Source organism: Scleropages formosus, chromosome 21, assembly GCF_900964775.1.
Source record: "Scleropages formosus chromosome 21, fSclFor1.1, whole genome shotgun sequence".
Lineage (NCBI taxonomy): Eukaryota > Metazoa > Chordata > Actinopteri > Osteoglossiformes > Osteoglossidae > Scleropages > Scleropages formosus.
The window spans coordinates 18,844,044-18,862,325 of record NC_041826.1 but is presented as its reverse complement, the minus strand read 5'-3'; the positions used below and the strand labels follow the sequence as shown (position 1 = coordinate 18,862,325).

General features: G+C 44.9%; 2 protein-coding genes across 2 annotated transcripts; one reads left to right on the top strand and one right to left on the bottom strand.

Annotated features, from left to right (window-relative positions):
- Positions 1-2,947: 2,947 nt before the first annotated feature.
- On the bottom strand, positions 2,948-12,750 carry cwf19l1 (CWF19 like cell cycle control factor 1). The gene is made up of 14 exons (XM_029247366.1): positions 12,611-12,750; positions 12,033-12,117; positions 11,827-11,911; positions 11,614-11,715; positions 11,207-11,421; positions 10,749-10,864; positions 10,492-10,576; positions 10,213-10,359; positions 9,694-9,817; positions 9,012-9,091; positions 6,947-7,156; positions 6,404-6,523; positions 4,976-5,073; positions 2,948-3,414 (listed from the first exon to the last, which is right to left on the bottom strand). The coding sequence occupies exons 1-14, from the start codon at positions 12,631-12,633 to the stop codon at positions 3,270-3,272; spliced, it is 1,635 nt and encodes a 544-aa protein (XP_029103199.1). The 5' UTR covers positions 12,634-12,750; the 3' UTR covers positions 2,948-3,269.
- Positions 12,751-13,250: 500 nt separating this feature from the next.
- On the top strand, positions 13,251-16,510 carry klhl42 (kelch-like family, member 42). Its single transcript, XM_029247108.1, has 3 exons — positions 13,251-14,620; positions 15,458-15,651; positions 16,047-16,510. Exons 1-3 carry the CDS (start codon positions 13,800-13,802, stop codon positions 16,493-16,495), a joined length of 1,464 nt encoding a protein of 487 aa, XP_029102941.1. The 5' UTR covers positions 13,251-13,799; the 3' UTR covers positions 16,496-16,510.
- Positions 16,511-18,282: the final 1,772 nt, after the last annotated feature.

Below are 18,282 nucleotides of genomic sequence, written 5' to 3'. Positions count from 1 at the left end.
GCTAGAGGCCTATGACACCAATAATGTATTGCTGTTTTGCATATTCATTTCACAGCATTTTAACATGTCCAGGAAATAAATTCAAAACTTGTCTGCTCCCTTGTACACTCTGGAACAAATGTTTAAGGTTCTTAATGTAGCTATAAAGTGAACTAATTTAATTGTAAGGTGCACACTTTTTCCCCACTGTTAAACCTTAGTTTGGATAAACTATAAGGCACCACTGCACTGTACCTCACACTCTGTTGCAATGCCCAACAACGCTGTCTGTGTGTCTGCGCACCTGTGCCGAGGTGTACCCTGCCTCAGCTACACTGGTGCCAGGACAATGCATCAGTATTCATTACTGAAAATCCAAAATATCCCATTTAAACCAATTTTTCCATGGATGGATGTTGCACTCAAAAGCTCTCTTTCAGATTGTCATGTCAATGTTCAGCAATGCTCTTTCGTTTATGAGAGGAAATGGAAGCAGAGCAAATGATGGTCGTCTGTTATGAATCTGAGTGCTGCAGGGGGTAGGCTTAGCCAAAGGCAGTGAGCTAGTGGTGGTTAGCTGGTTTCTAGCTATCACTGCTTTCATGTCAGTGACACTTTAACCATAGCGATCTATCAGAAGGTACCTGGCCCAAACTTTTGGTTTCAGCAGAACAAAGAAGTGCTGCACAAAGAAGAAGTATAACTCATAATATGGAAATATTATGGTTTGCTAAGCAATCGGGTACAGAGAGACACACAGACAACTACCTATGAGATCGCCGGCAGAGCTGCTGGTTCCACTAGCTGTTCAGGTGCTGTATTGCTGTGAAGACTCGACCCACACAGGAATAACACTTGTCCACTTGAGTCACTGTGTAGATTTACTTTTGACATGGAGTATTTAAGACATTCAATTAAAAGTGGCTGGCCCTCTTAAGTTCATGCTTTACATACATTTATTAATGTAGCGGATGCTTTTCTCCAAAGCAACTTCCAATGTTAAGGTTACAATTGTTTATCCATTTATACAGCTGGGTAATTTTACTGGCACACTTTAGGGTAAGTACCTTGCTCAAGAGTACCATTACCGGAGATGGGGATCAAACATGCAACCTTTAGGTCCAAAGGCAGTAGCTCTAACCACTATGCTACCAGATGTCTCCAAAAGCTTGTCCAAAGGCTCTCCGTACACTTTGGAGACAATGGCAATGACTCAGATAAACAGGAAAGGCTTCACTAATTGGGCCAAGCGAGACCCTGGACCTTGGTTTTGTTGGGTCAACGCCCAACCCTGTCAACAGAAAAGCTGATATTTCAATAAAGATGATTAATCAAATTAGTTACTCACCCCTTGGAGGGTTCCCTTAAATACCCTCTGATAAAGGATTCTGAAAACAACCAAAAAAAGCACCACCGATTCTCTATGGACATCAAAGTGGTATTAGTTGCTCATTAAGGCAAGCAGCAAATGATTAACAGGAAAAATGTTGGCCCACACCCACAGGCCCTGCCGAGCTCCAGTGTGACGTGTCACTGTGTGCTCAGAGCTGGCTCCGCTGAGCAGTCGTGTAAACAGGTGTACAGCAGTCACAGAACAGTCGTTTGAGTTGCAGGGGAAAGTATTTAGATTCCTGGAAAGTGATCTTCAGTAAGCCTACAACAGGCTCACGAGTAAAAAAAGGGAAGTTTTGCAGTTATTTTGAAAGGCAACCTGCCCCTGAATAAATTTCTATATTGAGGAAACATGGCTAAGGCAGTCTGTCAAGGCCACTGTGAGAGATACAGTGGCAGAAAGCTGTCCTTGGACACATTTTTGGAAACAAAACAAGCGATTCTGTGCACGTTGTTAACTCACAAGGGACTTGCAACTTAACTTTAATTGTCCTCTATTCCACTTGTACCAAGCAGCTGATAAAATTGAGAAGTGCAACAACATGCAAAAATATACCAGGGACAGGATTAAATGTGTCATTTAAAAAGTCAAACATTATTCAGATACACTCTAGGGAACAGTATTCTGAGTTTATTCACCACTCTCACATCTTCATCCTACGACTCCGTATATTTATAAATTAGCACGACACTGAAAAACTGCGTGTGCCTGTGTTTATAGGAAACCAGCAACATTTGTTAAATGGCACATAAATCATTCTCCTTTCTCACCAGTCGTCCTTAGTATATCAGATTACAGTTGGACGTTCCGTTTTCCTCTGGCAGTCAATTCACAGAGTTGTAACTCACCAGCGTGAAAAGTGTGTGTGTGTGTGTGTGTGTGTGTGTGTGTGTTCGTTCATTCCCTAGAGGGTGCCAGAGCTCCGCTCACCGTCAAGAAGGTCAGAGATCTTTGCACCGAAGGACCACTGATGCCAATGGACACATCTGCAATGCTGCTACAAGGTGCACCAGCCTCAGAGCCCAGCGGAACAGGATGTCACACCTGTCTGTGAAGCACCCACAGTATCAAAAGTAAAGTCATTTTTGTTGAGTTGCTGTTGAATTTATCACTTTGAGTACCTGATGAGTATGCTGACATCAGTAGAAGTAAGTGGTGAGCTGGGGTTGGCTCCAGTCGCTGAGAGACAAAACAAAAATGTACAGGACTGTGATTAAAAGGCTTCTGCTGAGGAACTGGAGAGGCTCCTCCTGGGATTTTCCTTCCTTCCCCCCAGAGCTGCTGTTCACTTCCCATCACACACCGTGCCGATAGCGTACTGTTGTGGAGGGAGTTTCTCAAACCCAACTAAACTACGTCATCTCAGCCAGGCTGCTCAAGCTTTTTTTGAACAGGGGCTGCAAAACATTCTCCTTTTCTGACACCCAGGACATGAAAGCTGTTCAGCGGCAGACGTTTAAGGTTCACGAGACCCCTCGACTTACCAGAAGAACACTAAGCATGGGAGGAGAAAACTCAAAATCACTTCTCATACCACAAAATACAGACAGAGGGCAGAAGAAAAATGGCCAAAGATTATTTTAATCAGCCACTCATTGTAAAAGAAAACACCAAGTTCTTTTTCATCTGTAATATACAAACATTAGAAAGTAGGGATGTGACTGGCGGATGACAACGCAAGGCTGGTAGAATGGAAAGTTAGATTGGCAGGATCTCTACAAAATCACCTGCTTTCACTTATGACCCATGATCATTGATCTTGGGAAAATGCACACTCAACACCTCGAGGCAGGAGGGCCTGCAACATGGCCTGGGGCTGTCAGTGGAGCAAGAGTACGTGCACGCACGCACGCACAGAGTCAGTCCTCAAGGCCAGTGGACAAGGAACCTGCGGCCATCATTCTAGCAGGGAGAAGTCAAAAGGGCTGAAGGCTTGTCGGAAGCTCAGGGCCTGGGCCTCCTCCTCCTCCCGTGTGCTCTTGCACTCCCTCCAATCAGCGCGGGTTGGTGTGTTTAGCACCGCCTCACTGGCAAGCACCTCCCTGGTGCACATAAACACACACAGAGAGGTCACAAATGAGTTCAGTCCACTGGTCCATGTGACTAGTCTAAGACATGAGTCATAGCAAACACTACACTCAGGTCTCATGATACTCTGGACAACAGGTCTCCATGTTGGTCCCAGAGACCCCACTATGCATGCAGGGTTAGAAAATGTTGACTATTCTGCTGAGCTAATTAAATGAAAAGTATGATTTTAACCTTCTTAAAGAAAATACATTGAGGGCTCCCAAATATATACTTTCCATCAAGTTAATGATGAAGAACATCTGTTATAACAAACACCTGAAAACTTGATTTAGTGTTTGTGATAACATCTATCATTTGATTTTTTGGGAAACTAAAAAAATAAAACAAGGTGAATTTATAGGACAGAGTCCATTCAATCAAGGAAAACGTGAAAACTGAAGAACATGCATGCATTAATAATTAAACCATAAGCAATGTTGCAGGGCAAAACATTTACACATCATAAACATTCCTTGATTAGTATAAATCAAAGCTAGTGCTAAAAAAGAAGCTTCAACAATTTGAAAATTCAAAATTCACAAGAGACAGACTATTAACCTGCACAAATGATGTAATGGATATAAAAAATTATTTAAGCAGCTGAAAATATCATTAAGCACAACCAGGGCTAGAATATATTTAAAAAAATTAAAAAGCTGAAAATTTGCTAGGAAGGGAATGCTCGAATATACTGCCTGCACACACAGAGGGGAGGATGGACAGGGAAGCAAAGAACCCAAAGGTCAGAGTTAAAGAACTGCACAGTTCAGTTGAACCTAGTTGAGGGTAACAAGTTTCCTGGGGTGGGAGGGACCATTAGATGCCATGGCAATAAACGGTTTGAACATGTACGAAAGCAGCCCTTCCTGAGAGAAACCCACAAATTGTGTGCTGTCGTCAGATTAGACCAAAATTTTACTTTTCTGCGGTGCACCGTTTCCTTGGAAATGCACCAAGCAGGGAAGCACTCAAACACAGGTGTATTTATTCTGAACTCATGTGAAACACCAGTCGAGTAATCATGTGACTTGAAGAAAGCTGGTTACTTCATTCAACGCAACGGGGCGAATACTTATGCATTCAATCATTTTGTTTTTTTTTTTTTTTAATTTTTAATCCACTTAGTAAAATGTCTGTATTGATGTTATAGAGCACTTAGTGTTGATGAGTGGCAAAAATTCTCAAATTCACCACAGTTCCATGATAAACAAAATGGGGGGGCAGGGGGTAAATCCAAGGATGATTAAAACTTCATTGGCCCTGTAATTATTAAAATATATATATATATATATATACACACACACACACACACACACACACACACACACACACACTTCACTGGTCATATATTTAAAAAAAAATTGTTTTTCTGTATACTATATCAGCTGTATATGGTTGAAATGACAATAAAGCCACTTTGAATTAGGTAAAGCTAGCTGATTACATACTCCGGTTGAAAATAAACCAAAATATGCAAGGGTTAGTTATGAGGAAGATTCTGCCCAAGTCCCCCGTCAGGGAACACAACTGTACCTTCCAAACTGCAGTGGGAAATTCTTCTTGATCCGATGAAAGAGTTTCTCTCCCGTGTCCAGCTCCACGTAGAAGTATGGCGTCCCAGGCTGGGCAATCTGGAGCGCAGACAACAACATTATACTCCTGGTTCTGGGCCTTGCTTCAGACCAAAGACAAGGTACATTCAAGTCATCCAGGTATACAATTACATGAAATCGCACCCACAGACTTGCTAGTTTTTATACCATGTTTGGACCAGGCACTATACACTTAATAAGCTAGTCACCCTGCACTCAGTCACTTTCATCATTCAGAAGTGATTTTAAATTTTGTTTTTTTTTTTTTTATATATAAAAAGGTTTCTTGTTCAAATTGTGAGCCGGCTGAACCAAGGATATAACTGTTCTGGAACATCAGAAGAGAAATCTCTCAAGTTTATATCAGACTAGTTTTCAGATACAGAAACAAAACAGTGCCAGATGTCACTAGTTTATGTCATGTTTCTGCCTATGAAATGAGTCATTCTGCTGGAATTTGTCCTCTGGTCTCTTCCAGGTTGTTTAATAGACTTGACTACAGTAATTAAACTGGTTATAGCTCCACTGCTGACTCTTGAAGGCTGCTGTGTCGGACACAGCAAACCGTGCTGCAACACACATGCATTTAAAAAAAAAAAAAAAAGGGGGGGGGGGGGGGGGGGCAGAATGCATTCCTGTTCTCTCTTGAGGAGGTCAAACAGTTCTTCAAATTTGTTTAGTGAAATTGCAAAGGACATTTGAAAAATCTACTGAACGATAAACTCTTAAGATATCATACAGGAAGCTTGTGAACCTGCTTAACTGTTCTTTTCTATAGAAACCTGCAACTTTTTCCATGCTGACATACTAAATTTGTTCAGTCTGCATCATGTCAATCATACTCATGAATCCCTTACAGTCTGAGAATGACGGTTTTTCATGCTTTTTGAAACTACTTTACAAAATGAAACCACCATTGTATTCACTCCACCTGAAGATGACCTAAAAAGAAAAACAAGAGCTAGGTGGAGGTCATATGGCAAACAAATTAAGATAGCGACATTTTTCCATGGCAAAAGTCCTAGGGCATGCACTAGAGAGGCAGGTCTGACTCATCGCGAAAAACAAACAGGAAGCACAGCAACTGAGACAGTCACGGAATTTCCATTACAATGATAAGAAGGGACTGGTACAGAGAGAAACGCTCTAAGAGAGAGCCTCGCGAAAACGGTGGCAGGTGGAGAGCCGACAAATGAGAAAACGATAAGTTGTTCGCAACACAAACGCGAATTCTCCCATATTCTCCTCCTATTATCGCCCGAGAAGAAATTAACAGACTTAAGAAACTGAAAGTGAGTCAAAGAGAAATTCTCCACAGAAAGCCAAAGGAGAAGTCAGGGCACCGCATGGGGTACCGGTGGAGCCCCACCTGTTTGAGATCCGTGTGCTCTGGGATCTCTAGTAATTCTATCTGCTGCTCTTGAGCCTGGACCACAAATGCTTCCTTAATGTCCTCGGTTGTGCACTTGTCAAGGGGCACTGGTACCACCTGGAGATGGGGTTAGGAATCACACACAGTTACTAGAAGAGGATGAAAGGGTCCAAACACACAGTCGTCCTAAACATCCTGACTAGGTAACCAAAAGAACACAACTGCTCACTGAGATGGAGGTCATCACTGGGAAACGAATCCCTCAGACATTATGGTCTCATCACCACAGGTAGAGAGCACAAAGCCCCACCTTGTTCAGACTTAAACTGATGATACAGTGACAATGGGTTGGATTCAGGACAGGAAGGGCTGGGGTCTCTATGCTCCTCCCACCTTGACACTGCCAGGCCCATCACGGTTCGTCTATGTGGAGCTGCTGGCCTGATCCAGAACTTGACAGGGTCAGACATGAAGGGCAGCAGCCACAGTAATCTCTCTCTCTCTCTCACACACACACACACACACACACACACACAAAACCTGTAGCTGCAGGTGCTGGCTGCGGTAGTTCCTCTCAAAGATGACGCAGCGGCAGCCGCGGCTCCTGTAGAACTCCTTGACGGCACCCTTGTACCTCTCCATCTCAGCCACTACCTCTGTACCCAGGTCCACCACAGACTGGTAGTGTCCAACAGGTAGCACCAGAACATGGTCAACCGTCAGGCCGCCCTTGGCCAGGGCCACGTAGCACTGAGGACACAGAGAAGCACCCATTTCAATACATCAAAATGGCTTGAGAAAGAAAAACATGCTGCAGTGTGCAGCCGGCAATTTTGTGTACTTAACGTCTGACAGGTTTGCAGTTCAATGGTTTGTCGGTGCCGTTAAGATCTTTGAGCAGTCATTCGGAACAAATCAGTACATCAGAAGCCATACTGGTGTCTATATTGAGACAAAATGACAGGCTCCATTTCTACTATGTTTGTTTTGCTCCCAATCTACCTTTTCTGCATTTTCCCCACATTTCTTAACCTTCTCAAGGGGAAAACTGCAGGAATACTAGTCCAGCAACCAAAGTAGAACCCAGAACCACTGAGGCCAGATGGAGACCAACTTTCCCAATTGCACGTACGAGCACCAACACCACACATAATAATACACTGGTTGCCCAGCTTATAAACAGCTGGAAATAGAACTCATCAACACAAAAGGAAGTCCATTTGTAACTCGATTTTCATTTTCAGAACCGCCTAATGGATCCAATGGCTGACCGATTCATCACATGACTATCCTAACACAGTAAAAAGGTTAATAATAGAGATGTCCCTTGATTTCTCTATGGGTTAGGTTCTATAAATGTCTCAGATGAAACAATTTTCATATATCAAGTTCTTTAAATTATTAATTTTGAACTATGTCAAAATTAAAACTAAATTCAAGTCACTGAACACAAAAAACCTCCACAGCTGCTATTTAGTGTTAATTGCTGACCAACTCATGCAGACTGTTATTGATTACAGATGCTCATTAACACCAGACAGGAGCTGTAAATATATTTCAGTGAAGATGGTCCCACACCCCTATCCTGTGTGTTTTACTGCCAACTAATGGCCGGATGTGGAAATGCAGGTACTTTTTTCTCCACAAACGGGAAAAGTTCAGAAAACGAGGAAGTCGGTACATGCAAACTAATCTGTAAAATGTTTGCATCTTCAAAAATGAACTCCAATGGTCATAAATTCAGGAGCAACCATAATAAAGACGAGCAAGTAATTTTTAACAATTAATTCAATACTTTCAGAGTCACTTAATGAACTGTCAACTGCACGTGGAGATTAAAGAAAAATGCTGAGTAACATCAAACAGACAATGAGAGAAAGAGGTCGACTTTACTGTTTTAAAATAAACACCAAGCAAAGCAGATTTACTCAAATTCAATAAAATATCACCATTTAAACAATGACATGGGTTATAAGACACTATGTAGAGCTACTTAATAATGCATGAAGTCAAAGTGTTGAAATTTTGCAAGTGTTTATCCACCTAGTGCTCAACATTTCTGTCAAGGAAATGTCAAGTGCACAACAAATAAAAGATTGTGCTCAAAGGACACAGATGGATACTTTGTAGATGGATAACATCTTAGGCAGGGTGCCAAATCATATAATTTCCTGGGAAATCTGTTTTTTTTGTCATTTCTCCTAATATAAATAATTTCCAGCTTGGGAACCAACATCAAAGACCTTTACACAAAGACACAACACCATCAACATGCTTGGAGGATGGCCAGATCACACTTCTTGGCAATGAGAGGGAGTTTACCGAAACCACTGCTTTTGTGCGTCACTGCAAACATCAAGGCAGCAATGAAAGCAATTTCCTCCAATCCTTAAATACATTCATAGGTACAATGCAATAAGAACAGAAATGCACTGTGTTTATTAATGTGCCATTTGAAAACAGGATCATGCCCAAAACAATTAACACCTTATGGAAAAATTTTCCAGTAAAAAGAGTGCAACACAGAGGTAAATATCACTGGATCCCGATGCCCTCTGTAAGTTAACTACAAACCACACCTCTCCAGTAACCCTTTTGGACTCACATGAGTTCCAATGCTGACCACCAGGTGCTTCTCCACCTCTGGGCTTGCCAGGCAGAACCAGCAGGGTCCAGTGGGCTGAGCTGAGGGGAGAAGGAAGATCCTATTTGATTTGACAGTTGGAGCACAATTTACCACTGCAGGTGTTGTAATCCACAGACATGCTGACCCACTGTTATAAAACATATGTTGGAAAATAAAAATTTGACAGTGTGAGAGATGGAAGGAAACCCATCAACATATATCCAGAAGGTTTTTCCAAAGAAAAGACTCCAAAATGGTTAGCATCAGTTGGAAAAGATCTAAGGATTTAAGTGTTTTAGGCAAGGAGTAACAGTGATCCACCACACGAGAGAATATTCTGGAGCAGTGTAAGAGCTGTCCCTGATTTACTGTTACCTAGATAAATGCTTAGAAATGACATGAACAGTGTTTAGAACAAGGCTCAGTGTGCATAATCAGGTTTCGTTTTCCTCTTGACAAAGTGTCACGGCATTTATCTAAACCCCATGTCTATGCATTGAAAAAGAACCAACAGACCGGTTGTGTCATGATTCCACAAACAAAAGGACTTCTGAAAGATAACATTAATGACAAGACTATGGAAATATTCTTCATTTTCTTGGCCCCTAGGTCTCTGCTCTCAGAGGACAAGTGGGAGAATGAGAGGGACAGGGAGACTCACGGGGTTTGCGGGGCTGCTTGTGTTGGATGGGTCTATCACCGTCTGAATGCCTCTTCCTCCCAGGACCCTGCCCTGCATGGGGCTTTTTCCCCAAGTCAAAAAAGAACTGGGAAGCAGGCTCCTCCTGTGCCAGAGACAAAGTCATGTGGTGACATAAAATGTGGGGATGGGTGGGATACTGTACCGTACTCACACTGTGGCTCTCTGCTCCACCTAGTGGACTCCAGTGGATTCACAAAAAAAAAAACCACCAACAACAACAAGATCATGATTACCCTGCTGACCAATAGGATCGGTTATATTCTCAGTGTACAATTGGACAAACAGTTCTGCTTTCTCCATTCCAAAAATGCTCAATAGGAATTCCAAAACATGCCAAGAAAAAACAATTGTGATCACAGGTTCCAAAAAAAAAAAAAAAAAAAAAAAAATTCCACCAATTTGTGCAAATTAACATTTCTGCAAAGCATGACCACTGGACTAATTCCATAGACATTATGACTGAGTGGAACATCCCACCTCCGCATAGGCCACGGCAGCAAGTCTGTCCTTCTGACTCTCTCTGGCTGATTTTCTATAGGGATTTTCTGTCACATCCTGTGGCTGCTTCACCAACTCTGTGGGGTCCATGTTTTTCAAAGGCACGATGCTGAAAGCATACAAGTACTAGGGAAAGAAAAATAACCAATAGCACCTTCAATGATTTTCTACTCTGCATGAAAAATGTATGTATGCCCAGACCACATGGCACATGCCTGAACACTGCTGAATTTCTGAAAAAAGGAAGATGAACTCTACCTTTTTCTTTGCAAGGTTACCAACGTTGGCCAAAGCAATGAACCTGCTGACATGCCGGGCATTTTCTTGGAGGACCATGTGGTTCCTAACACCATCCAAGGAAGACAAAAGGTCAACAAAGCCAAAGGAACACACAGACTTTGACACCCTCTCTACAGAAATGCCAGAGGTGTGCTGAAGAATGACAGTTCCTGGAGGCCATGTGGAATCACGCTTTTGATCGAGGCACTTCTCAGCATTCTGTATTGTGTACAGACCTGTATGGCAGTCGCTCGTAATATGTCCCCTCCAAACCGCTGAAGTGGTACCGAGGCCTCAGGCTTTCGGCCAGATGGGCCAGCAAAGGTGCTCCACAAGATTTTGTGTCGATGTCCTGCAAGAGAAAGATTTTCAGAGCATGGATGCATTGTCTTGTATGGTGTAACACAGTAGTGAATAAGCAAGCATGAGACCACAGGGTCTAGTTCAATATTTGCTTCCTAAATGATCAGACACTGTTGGTCTGTAAACTAGTTTATGTGACAAGAAACTAAAAAAATGAAGCAGTTGTCACTGTTATTACACTGTAAAATTCAAGAAACTATACTGCTTAACTGAAAACACAGCAAAATGTTACGGTTAGTAGCCTGTAGAAAAAAGCATTTAATACAGTTAGTCATTTCTTTCTAAGGGCAAGGAAGCTGCGCAAGAACAGAATGATCACATGTAGCTTTACCGGATTGTTGCCGTACTGCCAGACGCCGCGAGGCCACTGTGAGGTGAGCAAGATGTCCACACCTTTGAACTTAGTGTTGGACACCAGTGGGGCCACCAGGGAGGTGACATCCTTGGGGGTGAAGCAATGAGCTGGAGCAGGCTCCTGATGCCCACCTCTGCCGCTGATATAGGCAATCTGGAGCCCTGAGGCACCAGTGAAGATACCCTTGCGACCTGACAAAGACAGATGCCCCCTAGAGGTTGAAGTCTGAAAATCCATTGAAGCTTCAAAGTATTGCTTCCATCAAAGTAAATTATAGTGCAAATTACCACTGAACAGATCAACTTCCACTTTAAGTCTTACATCAGGCTGCATAAAAAGTTAAGCCATTTGTCACACGTTAAATAAATTCAGAATTTACATACCCAGATATGTGATATTTTCAGCCAGTTCACAACCATCTGAACTGGGAAAATACTTCACCGTCTCCTGGCTCGCAGCTCCTAAAATGTACGTGTGGATGGGAGCTAAAATTTAAAGGGGAGGAAAACTGTCACACAGATTTGCCTCGTTATTAAACGAGTACAACCACCAAGCAGTAGTGTAAATTACCACAGCGACGTGTCTGCTCACACTACCTTTCTTCGCCCCGGATTTGTACTCCTTCCACTCCGCCTCGTCTGCAGGGGAAGGACCAAAAAACTCTCCAACACAAAGCAACAGCTACACGGAAAGGGGGGGGGGGGAGGAAAACATACATCTTAAATAAAACATACGAAACCAACAGTCTTTCAAAAGAATTGCAGCGAATCAAGTTCTCATCTCCAAACGGTTCAACACTTACATCAAACTGCCCGCTCTTCTTCTGAACTGATGTCACACGGTTAAATAAAACATTTATCTTCCCTTCCACGTCGCCACAAACCAGACTGCAACACAGTATGGAAATCATGTTTCTCGGCATATTCTTAAATATTCTAAGTTAAAGGGGTTCAAAAAGGTTAACTTTCGAACTGGATGGATCATGTGTAGGGAAGGTGAAAAAGTGGATAAGAGTTTGAGATGAAATATCATCATGCTGGAAAAAACAACAAGCTCTCCTGCTGGTGTTTTACAAGAACACATGATGATTGATACTGGGTGGAATCATTTCAGGTACATTTTCCACTGAATTTACAAATTTTTCAACTTACAGTACAGATACACACGTGTACATTGTGTATTTACGAAGCTTTTTAGCCACACACTCCTCCAATGACTTTACTTCTTCGTTGCAGTTAGTTGTATAAAACTATTTGTGTGTGTAAATGATAAGTCAGGTGTGGCAGGTCCACGCTGTGTGTAGAGTCACACACGACGAACCAGACAACTACAGCTTAAAACTACTGCGTGCATTACCCTCCTGGTGATAACATAACTCACACTCTTAGCGGCTTGTCTCCCATATCGTCAGATAAAACCAAAAAGCTGTTTAAAAACGCCTAAAAGTCGAGCTCACGGAACACAGCCTTGCTTTCTACATTTAAAAACGACAGACAGACCTCCTGTCCGTCCCTAATATACGCCCCCCCCCCCGCAAAAATCACACTTTAAGCGCCCTCACTTTTACACCCTTTTAAAAAATGTGTGCAATATTTAAAATCGTTGTTGCAGTATAATGAAATGTAATAATTAAATAAATGCATGGAATAAATTAAAAGCTGACTTTAATATGTCACAATGTTAGGGAAACAGATATCCACGCGAAGACCCTGTTTCTACACGGACGGTTTATAGAACAACTACAATTAAAGGAACAGTTACAGTAATTAAACCTATAAAATGTGTAGGTTACATAAGACGTGCTTTTACACACACACACACACACACACACACACACACAATACCTTGAAAATGAGTTCAAATAAATCATGCAAAACTAAGTATAGGACGTGGGCGAACAGCGTAGAATACCACGGTCATGTTTGTAATAACAACTGTCATTGTGATTAAATATTTTTTAATCTGACGCCTTTGCCCAAAGCGACTAACATGGTTAGATAACCATGGTTACAAAGGGTTATTTGCTTGCGTTAAGGGTCGTTTCCATGTTTTAATATGTGGCACATTTCGCTACTCCCGCATCGTGCTGCGTTTAAGATTTGCAAGGCACTGGAATGATTGGTCTCTCCGCGCGGCACAAAGACGGAAGCGGAAGTGACGTACCGCAGATTGACGAAACATCTGACAGAGAGCCAGTGGGAACTGTTTAGCTGAGGATGTTTACGAAAGATAATGGGAGCGCCGGTGGCGGTTTCCGCGACGACAGTCTCGGGAGCGGGGTTTATTGATTCCAGGTTTCGCAGCGCAATGTTACCGAGAGAACGAATGGAGTAAAAAAAAAAAACATTGAAGAAAGAAAACTGTTGAAAAAACTCGTTCTTGACTGTATTGTGGAAACAGCTGAGGGAGCCTGCCTGCCTGCCTGCCCGCCTGCCTGCCCTGGCCCTATGGCATGAAGGTGGCTGCAGCTGTGCTGGCGCCGTTCGGCGGTCCCTCCAGCGGGCTCCGCTCTCATGCCCTTATATAGAGGTGCTCGCTGAGAAACCGCGCGCCCGGGCGCAGGCAGGGCATGCGGGAGCTCGCGGACGCGGCTCCGCGGCAGTCGAGCCCCGCCATCATCATGTCCGCGTCGGAGCAGACGGTCGCCATCACGATGGACGACAGGACGTACAACGTGAGCAAGAGCAAGCTGATCGAGAAGAGCGACTACTTCCGCGCGCTCTATCGCTCGGGCATGCGCGAGTCGGGCCAGGACTCGGTGCGGCTGCAGGGGCTCAGCGTGCCGGGGCTCGAGCTCGTGCTCGAGTTCATCAACACGTCCAAGGTGCAGGTGGCGGACGACACGCTGGAGGACCTGGTGGAGACGGCCTCCTTCCTGCAGGTCACCTCCATCCTCAAGCTGCTCGTGGCCGAGACCCGCCTCGAGAACTGCGTGGAGCTCTACAACCTGGCGGAGGTGTACGGCGCGCACGAGCTGCGCGGCGCGTGCCTGCGCTTCATGAGCGCCCACTACCACGCGGTGCTGCGCAGAGCCGCGTTCCGGAGCCTGCCGTGCGCGCTGCGCGCTCACGTGCGGGACATGCGCATGCGCGGCGCGCCCACGCTGGTGGCCATCGGGGACTTCATGGGCACCTGCCTGGAGCTGGCGGAGGAGCAGGAGGAGCCCTGGTCCATGCTGCGCTACGGCGAGCCGGAGCAGCGCTGGAAGCCGCTGGCCAACAACCTGCCCGCGGACATGGTGAACGTGCGCGGCTACGGCTCGGCCGTGCTCGACAACTACCTCTTCATCGTGGGCGGCTACAGGCTCACCAGCCAGGAGATCTCTGCGGCGCACTGCTACAACCCGTGTCGCAACGAGTGGAGCCAGGTGGCACCCCTGAACCAGAAGAGGTACCCCGCCCTGTGGTTTGGGGCTCCTGCGAGGAGATGCTGCCGAGTAGCTCGGGCCGCTTGAAAGCTTTGTGCTTCTGCTGTCCGGGCCGCTCTTAGCTGCGTCAGCCATTCTGGGATGGGCCCGGTTTCTTTCAGCTCATCGTTATTCACCTGTGTTCGGTGACACCTTTGCCGAGGTGACTTGCAGTGCTGAACTGCATTGTCCCTTTTACCGCAGAGGGGTGGAATTTGAACCTGGATCCTTCAGATTACAAGGGAGCAGCTCTCAGCATTTACATGTATCCATTAAGCAGATGCTTTTCTCCAAAGCAGCGTCCAACTCGGAGTAAACAAAGTTGCGCTTCGCTGGCAGGCACACGTTTTCCGATGCAGACGTGCGATTGTTCTTCAGCGATCGGTTTGTCCGGTGCTGGTTTGGCCGACGCACGTTAGTCGGGTAGCTGCTTGAAGCGTTGACCCGTACGTCATGCAGAGGTTGTCCTGAAAGCGTGATGCAACTTAAAGGATCGAAAGAGACAGAGATGACTTTCTGAATGCTGGAAGGGATTCAGCAGTTCTGAGGCAGAGAGGGCACTTATTTCACTGCACTGGAGCCAAAACCAAGAACTTGCTGACTTCAGGTTTCGGACCCCTTTGTGAGTCTAGATGTGGAGGGGTGTAGTGCTCTTCCTGCAATACCTTCTACCCCTGAGGGGAGCTGAAGGAATGGGGCGACACAGTGGACCTTGTCACTAATACGGTTCAGGATCAGGCCTCTTGAAATCACTGTATCTCTGCAAGGTGTTTCATAGTTTCACAGTACATCACAGTGCTCTTGATCCTGTCTGTCCCCAGGTCCAATTTCAAGCTGCTGGCGGTGAGTGGGAAGCTGTATGCCGTTGGGGGTCAGACGTTAGGCACCGTGGAGTGCTACAACCCCGAGCAGGACTGGTGGACCTGTGTTTCGTCTCTCCCCAACCCCCTGGCCGAGTTCTCAGCCTGCGAGTGCCAGGGCATGATCTACGTCATAGGTGGCTACACAACCAGAGGTCAGAGTGTGTTTTTGTAGAGTCGCGGTGTTTGGCCTCTATGTCTACCTGCAGACACAGTAGGATGGGGCAGTAAGACTGACAGCTCCTTTGTACACATTGAAACAGAGTTTTGCTGCCAAAATATTGCCGGGTCATTTAATAGCTCATGTAATGTAGTGATGTGAACAACGAAGTTGTTCCAAAGGTGCACGAGTACCCAAGGAAACCGTTCTGTGGTTTTGCTTTCTTTCCCGTTGACTTTCATTGGTTTTTCTTTGCTTGCGACTTTCTCTTTATGCCTCAGTTTTTCTCCCCAGTGCACCTGTGAGCTGCTTTGTCCCTTGATGTTTGTCCTTATGTTCCTGCCAAGTCTCTGTATCCACCTCTGTGTCTCGTCTTTGTGTGACTGCTAGACAGGAACACCAGCGTGCTGCGCTACTGCCCCACCTCTGACACCTGGACAGTGTTCAGCTCCTGCCCGGTTCACGTACGCAAGCAACAGATGCTCTCGGTGGAGGACACCATCTACCTGGTAGGAGGGTACACCCATGAGCTGCGTCCAGAGCGACGCAGGGCAGGGCACACGGAAGACATGCTGACTGTGCAGTCCTACAACGTCACCTCGGGAGAGTGGCTGTGCCTGAAGGAGAACACCTCTAAGTCTGGCTTGAATCTCACATGCACGTTGCACAACGATGGCATCTACATCATGAGCCGTGATGTGAGCCTCCCCACTAGTTTGGAGCACAGGGTCTTCCTTAAGTACAACATCTTCTCCGATGCTTGGGAGGCCTTTCGGCGCTTCCCGGCGCTGGGCCAAAATATGCTCCTCTGCTCGCTCTATCTGCCCACTGGTCTGTGAGCCTGCGCAGAGCTGCTGCTCAGGACTTTCCTGGGCTCGGGTCTATAGGGGTCTCAAGCCTCATTGCTGCAGCGGGGTTGCAGCAGCCTGGAAGTGGTCACGCATGTGGCCTACTGCACTTGATGGCCCTGTCACCAGCAGCAGAGGGGCCACACTAATAAGTGTTGAGGGAACGCACTACACTTTGGGTCCAGAGCCGATGGACCACACGGTACTTCATTTCGGACGCTATTACAGTTCAAAACACGGCCGTTTTTTGTTCTGTGGGGCACGTGTCAATCCCAGCGCTGCCCTCAGTGCACAACCACACCCACGTGTGCTTTCACGGGGCAGGAGGAGACGGCTTTCATTCCTTCAGGTCCTGCCACAGCTCCATAAGGCGTGCAGGGGACTGTCCAGAGGGACGGCCTCCTTTGCAGCACCTGTGAAACTGACAGGAACCAGAGAGGATCCTGGTAAAAGGGTAGGGCAGCATTCCTAAAGATCCTCGGTGGTCCTCTGCAGCGTTGTACCCAGTCCTCTTCCTGCTGCACAGGGCCCTCCTGCCCCCACACCCTGCAGATTAACTTTGTTTTCATGTTTACATTTGTGCAATGTTACTATTGTAGAGTACTAGGATATACCATGCAGGTTAGTCCAATCATAACCTAAGACGAGCAATGCAGTGAATGACTAATTAATAGTACCCCGCTAAGCTGTACTGCAACAGAATCTTACTGCGTATGAGGAAGCATTGCTTGGAAATGCATCTGCTACCCTCAGCATCTAGGGAACTCTAAGCTTTCCAGCTCTTTCTGCTACAAACAGGTGTTTCTGTTCAACACTCAACACTACATTGTAAGCACTTTTAAACTTGAAGCAAAAAAAACCTCAGCACTCATATAAATTTACATATATACAGATATGTACTTTTTTTTGTTACATAGGGATCGAGATGCATACGCACAGTGTGTTTATAAGGAGGCTTTGGTTTTACAACGCCGGTTTTGCAGAAATGAGGTGGAAAGTCTTACCCTCAGGCAGTCTGTGTAAGGCTGGCTCGTCATTTCGTCGGTTAAATCGTTGTAAAGTAAATAGTTTCAGCTCTCATAAAAGAGGTCTTCCTGTAATCTGTCCCCGTGCTGTGTCTCTACGGTTCTTGTCCTGTTGAAGAAGGAAAGAATGATTAATTTCAAGTTACTCGAGATGTATTACGGAGGTTAAAAAATTCTTTTTTTTTTTTTTTTTAAAGGGCAGGAGTCTGCATAATTTTGTGAGTACCTACCGTTGACATACAGAAGTCATTAATTGAACTAAATTATAGAGGTAAATCAAGAACAGCTTTTGAAAACCATTATTTCATTAGTCTTTGGCTCCCTGACAGTAAAACTGTTGCACAGAACGTAATGAACAATTCAGAAGTAAAACAGGCCTTTGTTTTCAGACCAGCTACTGACCAGCTACTGACCAAAACTGCTGTTTTCTTCTGGAAAATATATTGGGTTATGAACAGAGGCCTTTTAAGGACAAGTTTATGTAAATAAACATTATATATGTTGCAATTCGTTATGTTGGCAAACTCTTCTGATGAATCAACTTTTTCAAGGCTGAATGTAGGGGAAAGTTTTTGTTTAAACGGTTTTCTTTATCTCTCCCTGTTTAATAATGCTTTTTTCCCCCTCCAGTTCCTTGCCATACCCAATGATGCCTTCAAAATGTGAATTAAAAAAAAAAAAAAAAAAAAAAAAAAAAATTCAGGGAATGTACTGCTTTTGTGGCTTTATTTCAAGGTTTGAAAATATCTTTTG

Excerpts from the sequence above, each read along its gene's own strand:
- cwf19l1 (XM_029247366.1), bottom strand. The coding sequence starts at position 12,633 with ATGGGAGACAAGCCGCTAAGAGT. Across the intron at positions 11,716-11,826 it reads CAAATCCGGGGCGAAGAAAG|CTCCCATCCACACGTACATT; the intron begins GTAGTGTGAGCA and ends TTTAAATTTTAG. Across the intron at positions 10,577-10,748 it reads TACGAGCGACTGCCATACAG|GAACCACATGGTCCTCCAAG; the intron begins GTCTGTACACAA and ends GGATGGTGTTAG.
- klhl42 (XM_029247108.1), top strand. The coding sequence starts at position 13,800 with ATGCGGGAGCTCGCGGACGCGGCTCCGCGGCAGTCGAGCCCCGCCATC. Across the intron at positions 14,621-15,457 it reads GCACCCCTGAACCAGAAGAG|GTCCAATTTCAAGCTGCTGG; the intron begins GTACCCCGCCCT and ends GTCTGTCCCCAG. Across the intron at positions 15,652-16,046 it reads AGGTGGCTACACAACCAGAG|ACAGGAACACCAGCGTGCTG; the intron begins GTCAGAGTGTGT and ends TGTGACTGCTAG.